Source organism: Podarcis raffonei, chromosome 4 (genome assembly GCF_027172205.1).
Source record: "Podarcis raffonei isolate rPodRaf1 chromosome 4, rPodRaf1.pri, whole genome shotgun sequence".
Classification (NCBI taxonomy): domain Eukaryota; kingdom Metazoa; phylum Chordata; class Lepidosauria; order Squamata; family Lacertidae; genus Podarcis; species Podarcis raffonei.
This window is the reverse complement of record NC_070605.1, coordinates 17,702,900-17,715,263: the sequence shown is the minus strand read 5'-3', so window position 1 is coordinate 17,715,263 and position 12,364 is coordinate 17,702,900. Positions and strand designations below refer to the sequence as shown.

At 43.3% G+C, this 12,364-nt stretch overlaps 1 protein-coding gene across 8 annotated transcripts in view; it reads right to left on the bottom strand.

The window, feature by feature from the left end:
* FAT3 (FAT atypical cadherin 3) overlaps positions 1–12,364 on the bottom strand; it is a 450,775-nt gene that overhangs the window by 104,773 nt on the left and 333,638 nt on the right. For all 8 annotated transcript variants that reach the window (XM_053385580.1, XM_053385571.1, XM_053385573.1 and 5 more), the window contains one exon: positions 9,751–9,890. In XM_053385580.1, coding sequence (XP_053241555.1) covers positions 9,751–9,890 — 140 coding nt within the window. The remainder of the gene's footprint in view (positions 1–9,750; positions 9,891–12,364) is intronic.

The following is a 12,364-nucleotide window of genomic DNA, read 5'->3' as shown; positions in this document are numbered from 1 at the left end:
CAGCAACAACAACAGCCACAACAATAATATGGAAAGTTAAGAATGAAAGAACTGAAAATCAAAGGTCTAATTCTGTTTTGTTGGGTCTAAAGTAATGCCCCTTTCTATGCATATGATGCATGATATTACGACTAATGACACCAACACGGCATAAACATACATTGTGGCTGCCATACATGATGCCCATGAACCTGAGTAAGTTCCAATGAATTTAATGAGTATTCTGAGAAGACATGCACAGACCTGCTATATGTATTTTTTAAAAGCTGTGATGTATCTGAGGTGGACCAATGCATCCCAGAGGATAGGAATCAAAATTATTACTTTGCCACATTTAATGAAGAGATTGTGGGTGGGGAGCTTACATTGAGCTGTGTGTTCCCACAGCATTCTTACAATTCTCTGTAGCAGATTAGGCTCAAGGTCAACTGGCAACCTCAGTCACAGAATCATGAAATAGTAGAGTTGGATGGGGCAATCTAGTCCAACCCCTCAATGCAGGAATCTCAAGTAAAGAATCAATGTCTGAGCACCTCCATCGTTCTGCCCGGACACTGAGGTCCAGCGCCGAGGGCCTTCTGGCGGTTCCCTCGCTGCAAGAAGCCAAGTTACAGGGAACCAGACAGAGGGCCTTCTCGGTAGTGGCACCCGCCCTGTGGAATGCCCTCCCACCAGATGTCAAAGAGAAAAATAACTACCAAACCTTTAGAAGACATCTGAAGGCAGCCCTATTTAGGGAAGATTTTAATGTTTAATAGGTTATTGTATTTTAGTGTTTTGTTGGAAGCCGCCCAGAGTGGCTGGGGAAACCCAGGCAGATGGGCGGGGTATAAATAATAAATTATTATTATTATTAGGAATTCAAACAGTCGTGCTGTATGAAGCTACCTTATACAAAGTCTGATTATTAGTCCATCTATCCCAGCATGCCTTCTATTTGACTCCCAGAATGGTTTGAAAACCACGGCGCGGCTTCCGATTGGCTGCAGGAGCTTCCTGCACTCAGTCGGAAGCCATGGAAGCCGCGTCGGACATTCGGCTTCCCAAAAACTTTTGCAAATCGGAACACTCACTTCCGGGTTTGCAGTGTTCGGGAGCCAATTTGTTCGGGAGCCAAGCCATTCAACAACCAAGGTACCACTGTAATGTTTATTATCCCTTTTAGTAGTAGTGAAAATACAAGGAACCCAATCTGGAAAAGAAGCCAGCATGGTCCTGATGCAGATTGTTCCCCTCCCCTGCACACTTGTTATTTGAATTTGGAGCAAATGAGGGATTTTTTCCCCCCAATTCAAAAGCGATTCACACAATTGCTAATTGCATAAACAGCATCACGTCTAGTTTGGCCCTGATGTAAAAGCCTTAACATTTTAAATGTCATAAGCTCCCATTTTCACATGAATATTGTTTTAGTTCAGGGGAATTGGCCCTGCTGGGGAGATTTTTTTAAAATCACACACAGAAGATTAATTGCAAGTCTACAGGGAAAAACAAAACCAGCGTGTGCTCACTTCAGAACGTTTGTTGCCCAATATTGCAAGAATCAACTGTTTAATGGGCTATCCAAAAGCTTTACTCCACTAAAGAGAAATACTCCACTAAAGAGAAATATATATATATATATATATATATATATATATATATATATATATATATACACACACACACACACACACACACACACACACATCACATAATGTATATTTATGCATGTGTGCGTGAGAGGGGGGGCAGGGCTTATCCACAGCTGCCTTTGCTTTGCTCTTTCCAGGCATGGTTCACATTTTAAAGTTGTGTGCCAAAATAGCCTTTTTTAAAATCCAGAGCTTTCCCCGCAAAAATCCGCTCTCTGTAGCTCAATCGGAGCAAACAGCAATCTGCAGAAAGCCCAAATTCATGTTTGCACCCACTGAGCGCTAAAGAGAAGGCTTTTGCAGGGAAAGCTCTAGGGCAAAACAAACAAACAACTCAGACACTGAGCTTTTAAGTGCAGACTTGTGCTTAGAAAGAGTGGGGCAAAAGGCAAATGTGGAAAAGGCCAGAATGAGAGGGAAGAGAGGATGGATACGCAGACAGAGATCTTACGGCTACTGGTCCATCAATCTGTTAGGGGGAGATTACTTGTTAATATTCCAGAATGATACATCAACATGGACCAATTGCTAGGAGATGTTTTCCTTCCACCAGGAACTGTTGAGGGTTTTGAAGGAAACAGAAGAGTTTGTTTGTGTGTTTGTGTGTGTGTCAGAGAGGGAGGGAGGGAGAGATGAAACAGGGTGCAGAAACACACCTGGAGGATGGTTTGGAAAAGGTAAGAGAGAATAAACTGCATCAAGGTCTGGATTCAAGCAAGGCATCATCAGCTGGATTTGGGAACCAGAGAAGTAATTATGATGCTCAAGTAACATGACTACAGGCTCTCTCTCTCTCTCTCTCTCTCTCTCTCTCTCTCACACACACACACACACACACTATTCCTCTTCTTACTCAGAGAGAAAGTGTTGCTTCCTCCTTCCTACCTAGAATGCAGCAAAGCAATTGTCTCCTACTTCTATTAGGCATCAGAGTAGAGAGCAGAAGAGATGTGCTTTCTGCCAGGAAGAGGAGGAGCTTGGAAAGACATGTTGCCTGCACCCAAATTCATGCCAAACAGACTCCTTTGAGAACTTCAGCTCACCTGCTTATATACCTCTGCCTGTTCCAAACTGACTGCAGTCCACTATTCCTCATTCCTTCCTCTTCCTGCCTGCAGACCAGCTACAAATCTTGGGATTGTTCTTCTGCTTTCATTTCTATGCTCTGAGCAGACTCTGTAATTCATCCCATCTCTTGCCTTTGCTCTCAGAAAAAGCCTCTTGAATACTGACATCCTCACGGCAACAGGGAGCTTTCTTTGTTCCTCGACTCAAATTTCGGCCCTGACCCATAAACAGATTGGGCACAGTTCTCTTGATCATGACAAACAACTAAATAAAACTAATATACAATTAATTCAGTGTTGCTAGTTTGGGGCAGCTCTGAAAGATAAACATAGTGAGCAGAAGGCGAGTAGACCACCGAGCTGCTGCAACGCGTTTGAATTTTATGGAAGGTTCATTCTGGTATGCTTACGCTTTCAGAAAGAAAGAAAAAAAATGTCATGGGGAAATGTTAATGCTTGTGTTCTGCCAAGTGCCAATGGGCTCTGAAAGTTTCAATTTGTTGCAGAATTCCTCCTTAATTCAGTTTCTGCAAGGTTAGTCACTCTGGTACAGCCTCATTTATCAACACACACTGAAGAACATGAGGTTTGGTTCATAAGAGCAATGTGTCTGTTACAGAAGGCAGCACAAAATCCATAGTTCTTGAGGGCAGGTCTCTCAGAGGAAGACTAGAGCAGGGCTCAACTGTTTGAGGTGTGCATTTGTGCGCCAGTGAATGTAGAATTTCGAGGGCTGTGTGTATATGGGCACTTTTGACCCTACCCAATATTTATCTGCAGGTCCTGGGTTCAGGATCCATTGTGGGCTCAATATTGTGCTCATATAAGATGCAAAAGCATTTCCCTCTGCATCAGTCTGTTCAGAACTTCGGACAGTGGGGAGACCTCATGTTTTTCCAATGCCTTTGCACAGTGTGGCAAATTATCTTGTCAACAATGAGTATTCCCTCTCACCTCCTGAACTTCCAACAAAAGACCGGCTTATAGGAAGGGAACAATTTCTCCTTTTTGTTGTTGTTTAGTCGTGTCCGACTCTTCGTGACCCCATGGACCAGAGCACGCCAGGCACTCCTGTCTTCCACTGCCTCCCGCAGTTTGGTCAAACTCATGTTGGTAGCTTCGAGAACACTGTCCAACCATCTTGTCCTCTGCCGTCCCCTTCTCCTTGTGCCCTCCATCTTTCCCAACATCAGGGTGTTTTCCAGGGAGTCTTCTCTTCTCACGAGGTGGCCAAAGTCTAGGAGCCTCAGTTTCAGGATCTGTCCTTCCAGTGAGCACTCAGGGCTGATTTCCTTCAGAATGGATAGGTTTGATCTTCTTGCAGTCCATGGGACTCTCAAGAGTCTCCTCCAGCACGATAATTCAAAAGCATCAATTCCTTGGCATTCATGGTAAAAAGGGGAGTTGCTCTCCCTCTGGTTTTTTTTTGGGGGGGGGGACTTCACCTAGGAGACCTGGTTTAAAATCATAGCCAGATATGATGTCACTGGATTGCCCTGGGCAAGCCAACTTATTTTTTCAATGATGGTTTTATTGTTTTATTAAGGCTAGTTTTGTTTTACGGATCTGGAAGCCACATTGGGTCTATGCATCCAAGAAGAGTGGGCAAGAATCATAGCAATAGAAATAGTTGCATTAGGCCCATGGATTTTAATGGCAAATAGCCATGAAAGAACAAACTGGGTTAGCAGACAAGCAGTGCATCAGGAGACAAACAGTCCATTTGTTTGCAGGTTCTCAGTTGGCATTGTTGATGCTCTACCATTTTGTTAGAAAGGATACTCAGAATAGGCTCGGTATACCTGAATATCAGAGAATGAAACATGCAGCTTAACAAAAAAAATCTATTGTATAATCCTTTCATTGTGCAGAACTGACTGTCCAGGACAACTGAGATGCCCACTGAATGACGAGACTGAAATGTTCAACACAGCCCAGTTTGCTATTCTGAGCTCACATTTTTCGAACACTAAAAGGGGAAAGAGAGAAGGGAGTTGTGTGCTGGCTGCTGCTGCCAAAGTGCTCCAGTCTGGAGAGTCTTTTCCTTACTGCTATTCCTAGGGGGGTGGCAACTTGTAGCACCCACCTTCCATATGGACGATTCAAGGTTACAAAGATGCCATGCAATCCTAAGCATGCTTATTTGGTAGAACTTGCTCGCTAGTAGGGATGCTACAGAATTCTGATGAAAACAGAAATTGGAGTGGAAATCACCAATGTTCGCTTATTTGATTGTCAAGACCCCCCAGCTGCCCCAGGAGAATAAAGACAAAAGGACACATAATTTTAGGTTAATGTTAGGAGTTGCGCCGCGGCTTCAATGGGCGCTGGCCCCGCCCCCGAAGCGACCTGATTGGCCACCTGGTTATGTGGTGTGGCCGGGGTCTCCCCCAGCATGACATAGGATGCCGCCACATTGAGGGGAGTGGCCGGGAGGCCTGACTGCAACCCAGCCCCCACAAAAAAGTGGAGCTGATATATCCCACAAATCAATCCAGCAAATACAATTGTTGTTTGCAGACTGCAAGCAATAGATGACAATACGGAATTAATGATGCTCTTTCTTCCTATCTGCATTGTGTTTCCTTTCATCTGAAATGAATGGTGCAGACTTACATGATTTAAGTGTTTCTCCATAACGGACAGCGAGAAGAAAAACATAGTTTTTGTTGGAAGCTAAATTGCAGTGGAACAGAAACAGCGCTGCATGCAATGAATGCAGGGCAGAATGGAAATCGATAACTCCTTTTATCGCTGCTTGCTAGAAAATGAGTTTAGAATTGCAGCCAGACAGTCATGCTCCCAGACCCCTGGGATCTTCTGATTCTGAGATTCATTACCTCCACCTATTCCTAATTCAAACATCCTTGGTAAGCAAAGCTGCTAAGATGGCCATTAAACCACACGACATCTGTAATGTGGACAGAGTGAGTTCTAAACCACTCAACCATTTCTGCTCACACTGTTAAGGCCTGTTTTTCACAAAGAGCAGCTGCACCCCCTGTGCACACACAAAATTCCTGAACACAGAAAAATGGAAATCTTGGAGGTCAGTCTCAATACCGAGATGTCTCCTTCCATCAACGAACAGGCAGGGTCCTAATTAGAAGATTCTACCTGTGGGAGGCGCTATTTCACTCTCATCAGACCACCTGGCAGAGAAAGGACAACTGGGGAAAACTAGGTTTCAGAGAGAAGGATTCTAGTTCTGCCCTCTCCCTGACATACTAGTTTTCTATGTGCATGGGAATTTATTCTCTCCTCCCATTGCCCCCATGGAAGAGATATTCCATTCATATCAATTCACACATCCAATCTCAAGTGATATAGTCAGAATACAGGTATATGACCTCATTGGATGTCTGAGAGAACTAGATCCAAGGCGCCTCATTTACAGTCAAGGGATGTTGCCTGAATATAAAAGATTTCCTTTTCCCTGCTTACTTCCGATTTCCCACAGTTAAAGCACTTCCAAATAAAGGCTCTTTGAGGCCCCTGAGCTTATAAATTAGCAAAGCAACACTCAAAGCATTAGCAAAGATGTTCTACTCAGGGGGTGAGGAATCAGCAGCTGAAAAGACCCGAAGAAATACAGCTAAATCAAAGCAAATTAAAAATCCAGAGTAGGCAAGTCTCTTCCAAAGCGGGATCCAATGCTGCCCATCAGAAATACCTTTGGGTTTGGTTTGGCCAAAAATGCATCTGAATAAAAAAAAAAGGTGATGTGCCAAGAACAATTACATTGGCCTTTGAAGCAAAATGTTGTGGTGGTATAGCAGTCCAATCCGAACCATGTCTACTCAGATGTAAATCCTATTGAATTCAAGGGGGTTACTCCCAGGTAAGTGGGGTTAGCATTGCAGCCTTAATACTTATTAAGTAGCTGAGTTATACAGGATGTTTTTGAGGAAGAAGAAATGACAAGAGGGAGTAAGAGACCCACTGATTTAATATTGCTTCCAATATGGTTTTCACTAGACAAGCTGGATCATGAATCTGTGGAGGCTTCCTTCACATTTTAGAACCCTTAAAGGTCCAGGGAAGGAATCATCTCCATGAATATAGGCGGCCACTCAAGTGGTTCACCCTCCAACATCTGAAGGGCTACTAGAATGGAAATGTGGGGAGTGGATCTGCCCAACTCCTGTGCTTTGAGGACCTAGGCTAAGGTGGGAGCACCATGCATGGAAAAGCAATTCCCAACAAACTTGCTAGGCTAGCCAGGGGGGGTGGGGGGAACTTTGCCTCTTGATTCTAGGCTTCTTCACACATTACACTGAACACAGGTACAAGCACTATTTACACCTGGTACAAGAGTGTACAACTGTTGATTTGTACAGGTTGTACACAAGTTCACAGACTATCTCCATTTGTTATATGTGAATAACTGTTCAGCTGTTAGGTCCACAGGTTGTACATTTGTTGACTGCAACTTGTGAACACCCCTTCTATAAACTAAGTCTGGGAGTCACTTCCCCATTCCCACATTTTTTGATTTGTAACAACTAATTAAGATGTTCCTTTTAGACCTCTTGGATGCAACAGAGTTTTGAAATTTTGCAAAGTGCTCTGGCAATTTAATGGAAGGGAGAAATATAAATCCCTGACATAACACATACATACACTTATCACAATGATGAGGCTTCATTTTTTAAAATTAATACAGCGCTGCTAATATGCAACACGAATTTGCCATCCTTATCCCAAACATTCCCATAAGAAGTCTGTGGACACATCAATACAATCTGTATTGTGCCACATGCAGGCTTTACACCAAATAATTATCACAGATGTGCGGCAAGCTCTTGATTTCCCTTTATGCACACGAGCTCGGAGTTACGTTGAAGCAGCAGAAGACATGAAGCTGCCCCGTTCCCACCACTTCTGGAAAAAAAAAGGTACAAGCCAAGACATCCCGAGGCAATTACACACACAAAAATAAAGCAAAATAATGGCGCGCACACAAACCCAGCCTTCCGTAAATTACTGCATGCCCTCGGGCTGTGATGAATCGGGCTCAGAAAAACTCAGAAAGCCCATTGCTGGCGTGGTCCTCCTGGCTCAGTCTTTGTTAAAGTTAATCAATCTGACAGGTACCTTCATACTCACATGCGGATAATAAATCAAGTAAATCAACGTTCTCCCCACTGCCACCGTTCAGCTTGAAGTCCCAGCAAAATCCACATTAAGATGGATCTTTTCTGGCATTAAAGCATTGGTGGCGGCTATCTTTCCACAAAGAGAGTGTGATGGCTGAAGACAACTGATTAACACAAATATAATGTTTCAAAGTAGTCGCTTGGGGTGCCAAGTTGCTTCACACACACACACACACACACACACACACACACTTGACTTCTACCATTCCCCCCAGACCTCTCCTTGAATTTATAGAGAAGGGCTTAGTGCCTCCTAAAGTATCCTGAGTTTTTCTGGTAAGCTGCCATCAAAGCTAACACACAAGTAACATAACCCCTGTGTGAATTTTAAACCACGGTCATTTGATTCCCTTTACTAAGGTAGTAATGGGCTATGCGGAGAGGCTGGGGAGGAAGAAAAGGAAGTCATAATGGTTTTTAGGAGGCGAGGGGAAAACAACCCTGTAATAGATGGGCAACAGTGTTGGAACTAAAGCTGTTCAGCAGATCCACACCACTGATCACATTACTGAATAATAATAATAATTATAAAACAAGCTCTGGCGTTTCTGCAATGCTTTTTACCACCTCCGACTACATAGCGGACATGCTGCCAAGGCAAGAATTAAAAAAAACCTGAAGATGAGCAGGTGCTATTATGGAATGAAGATGAAATATGGTTTCGTTCCATGGGTTGGAGCTCAGCTGTCTGGTGGACAAGTCTAGCTGTGACACAAGAGGGAAATTTAGGATATATATATATATATATATATATATATATATATATATATATAACACACAAAGAAGAGAACTGACGTATTGGATGATTTCTTATAGCCACCCACTTCCCCCAGAATCATGTTTTGGGGTTTTTCTTTTTTTCTTTTGGCAAGTATCACTGGAAGTGCAGGTGTCTTAAAGCATAAAAAGGGAATAGGCTACAGGCTGAGAGATGCTTAAGGGTCATCAAGAGATCTGCCATTGATACTTTCCTAGGGAAGGGTTTCATCCAGGCATATGGCCATATGAACAAACAAAAGGAGTTAGCCTCCCCTCCCCACATCAACTTAATTTGTTGCACAAGAGGCCTTAATCTGTTCCCAACTTTTGCTCAAGTATGTTGCTCACTCGAAGCTGTCCATGGTCCAGCAGCCTTGCATTTTTGCTTGTGTTTCTGGCATCGGACCAGAACACGAGAACTGAGGACCCACCAGGAGGAAAGGTTGAGGAGCAAACAAAAAGTCAGTGAATGAATAGCTAAGGATGCAGGGAACACGCCAGAGATCAAGAAGACCCCAATAAAACATTGTTGCCCTATATTGGATGGAAGGCAGGTTTATAAATGTACAACTGAATGAGCAAATGGCTGAATCACTTCATTGTTAGTAATAGTAATACCTTCTCTCAGCACACAATGGATGGATAGATTTTCTGTTTCTGGTCCAATAAGTTTTGCACTTGTTCATTCAATAGCCTGTTTCATCCACTTCTGAATTAAGCTGTGGGTTTTGTTTCTAAAAGTACTGTTTAAATATGTGTTTTATCACAAACTACATATTTAAATAACAGATTTCATCTCAGCGTGTGCATTTCCAAAAGTGCCTTACTCTAAAATGCACATTTTGAATACATTTCGCTAGTCTTTTTGTACTGAGAATTATATTGCAAAATTTGGAGAAGTGCAAAATTTGAATAACAGTTTTATTCTACTCTGCACATCAACCCAGGAGGTGACGAACAGATTGTTGGAATCCACAGAATTCAAAGGAACAAGATGCACAGCTTAAAACTGACATATGTGAAATGGTCTGAGATTCTTAAACGGCACTATTTTACACTTGAAATAATTTGCAATTCCTGCAAAACAAAGCAGAAGCATTTGGCGTAGGAAACTGACGTGATATGCCTTACCTGAGTGCTTGCCACATTTGTGCCATCAGTGACTTCCACAGTCATGTTGTACACGGACCTCTGCTCAGCATCCAGGGGCTTTGCGATGACAATGGTCCCCACACCTTTGTCTGCGTCGAAAGAGCTCTCGAAATTCCCCCCTAGTTGTTGCAACATAAGGCACAATTAAATCTCTGGAATGTTTTTGTTTTTGTTGCTGTTGAGAAACAACACCTAGAGACCAGGCTATGGTAATTTACAGAGAAGCGCTGCACATAACATGCACTGCACATTTAGCAATCATTGTTCTAAGCTAATTTTTTCCTTTCAAGCATCATTTGTACATTGTAAAACAGATGTCATAAAGGAAAGATAGGGGGGGGGGGATAACGAAACAACCCGTACTGCAGACAAAAGATTCAGCAATGCATCCAAGCGAAGCATAATTGATTCCTTAAAAAGGCTTTACAAGGCTATTAACCTACAAAGACTGATGCCCTCGTTAGTACGAACAAGCGCTTCCCCTCCTTCCTTTGATATTAATTTGGGAGCAAGATTCAAGTGTTATTTGTATGTCAATTCTGAGCAACTCACCACCAGGGCTACCTGCACAGTTTTTAAAGCAATCTGACTAATTAATAGTCTACTTGTGCCCCCCACAAAAAACCTACCCATGAGGTATCACCCATCTAAAGAAGCTGCCTTAAGATTATTTGACCAATAAGACCGCTATTGGCTATTTTGACTGGCCCAACGTGGGGCTCAAACCCACGACCCAGAGACTGAGGGTCTCATGCTCTACCAACTAGGCAATCCCAGTAGCTCTCCAGGGTCTCATGAGAAGTATCTCACATCACCTCAACTGCACATTGAATGTGGAACCTTCTTCAAGCCAAACCTGAGGCAGATTCACTGATCTGTGGCCCTTGCTGTCAAGGACAGGTATAAGAGTTGGTTCCCAACATCCAGTCACATTCTCGCATGACCAACATACTCAGGTCACAGCAAATTAAGGGAGGGTCCATGCAGATAGGCTGGGGTCACTAGGAGTGCAAAGCGGGTTTAGCCCCCACACTGATGGGGTGTCCTTGAGTGCAACACTTTACTTTCTTCCGAGTAAGTGCATGACTTCAAACACGCCCCCCCCCGGTGAGGGAAATATAAAACGCTACACTATATATTTCTGTTGTTGTTTCTATTTATTAAATTTGCATACCACCCTTCATCCATAGATCTCAGGGCGGTTCACAACATAGAATTATAATATAAAAAACACAAAATGCACAATAACAACAAGAACGAAAATGAAAAAATAATCCCCTCTCTCACAACACATTTAAAGGGCACTGGATGCCAATCAGCCAAAGGCCTGATGGAAGAGGAACGTTTTTACCTGGCGCCTAAAGATGTATAAGGAAGGGGCCAGGCAAACCTGCTTAGGGAGAGCCTTCCACAAACAGGGAGCCACCGCAGAGAAGGCCCGTCCTCGTGTTGCCACCCTTTGGTAGCTTTTGGCTGTACAACCGTTTATAAACTGGCAAACAGATGCATAAATATTTGTGGGAACAGAAACCAGGGGGACCGTTTCAACCACATCTGGAGCTCGCTAACAGAGGAAGCAGTGATGGCCACCAACCTAGTTGGCTTTAAAAAGAAAATTACACAAATTCAAAGCTATCATGGGCTAGGAGAAACAATGGCTATGGCCGGTTCTCTGCCTTCTTTCTTCCCTAGGTTACTTTTTTTAAGGGGAGTGGGGCTTATACTACAAGCAGAGGCAGCAGAAGCTACAGCAACCCTGTTGCTTGAAGAATGACTTCTGATCTACATCCTCCAGTATCCTGGAACCAGTAACGGAAAGGGGCGTTGAGCAAAAGGAAACCACAGAATTTTTAATGGGGGGGGGGTGAAGCCTTTTGATAATTTTCAGCTCTGCTTTAATATACCCCCCTCATCACAATGGCAAGTCTTTCGCTAGTCACAAATACCGGGCCTTAGGGTTCAAATCGTAAGCCTCTAGAGAAGGCACTTAATCCACAAGCGGCAGCAAATTATTTATGATTATTAAAAAATCTTTCCTATTTAAATTAATAAGAATCTGGATTTCTTTTCATGTTTTAACACAAGACGCCTGCTGACTCAAGTTACGCATTGAATCTCTGCTAAATTAAACTGGGAAAAGGAAAAAAAAAATTCTGTGACTCCTCCCCTCCTCACATTACTTTTTATTAAAAATATAGATTTGACGTGAATGGGGGAAGAGAGAGCCATCAATAACCCGGGACTAACAAAACGGGTCATTATGTTCAGAAACGCAACTAATCAAAAGGAACCGCAGTTGCTTTCTTGTCCCCTGAACCTCCCAACGAAATAAATCCATTGCAATTGCATGTTTCCTGGAGATGGTAGGGTTGCGGGGGGGAGTGTGAGAGAGAGCTGGCCAAAGCTCCCCCCACCCCCACCCCGTTTTAACTGAAAAAGCAAAACAGATTAATGGATCATATTGGCCTCATCCTTCAAATGGCCATGCTGCGTCAAATCGCATGCTGAGCACTGGGAAACGAGGGTGCGCACACCACTTCAGAGGTAAGCTCAGTGGCTTTCAGAATGAGCACACACAGCAGGGAAATTTTCA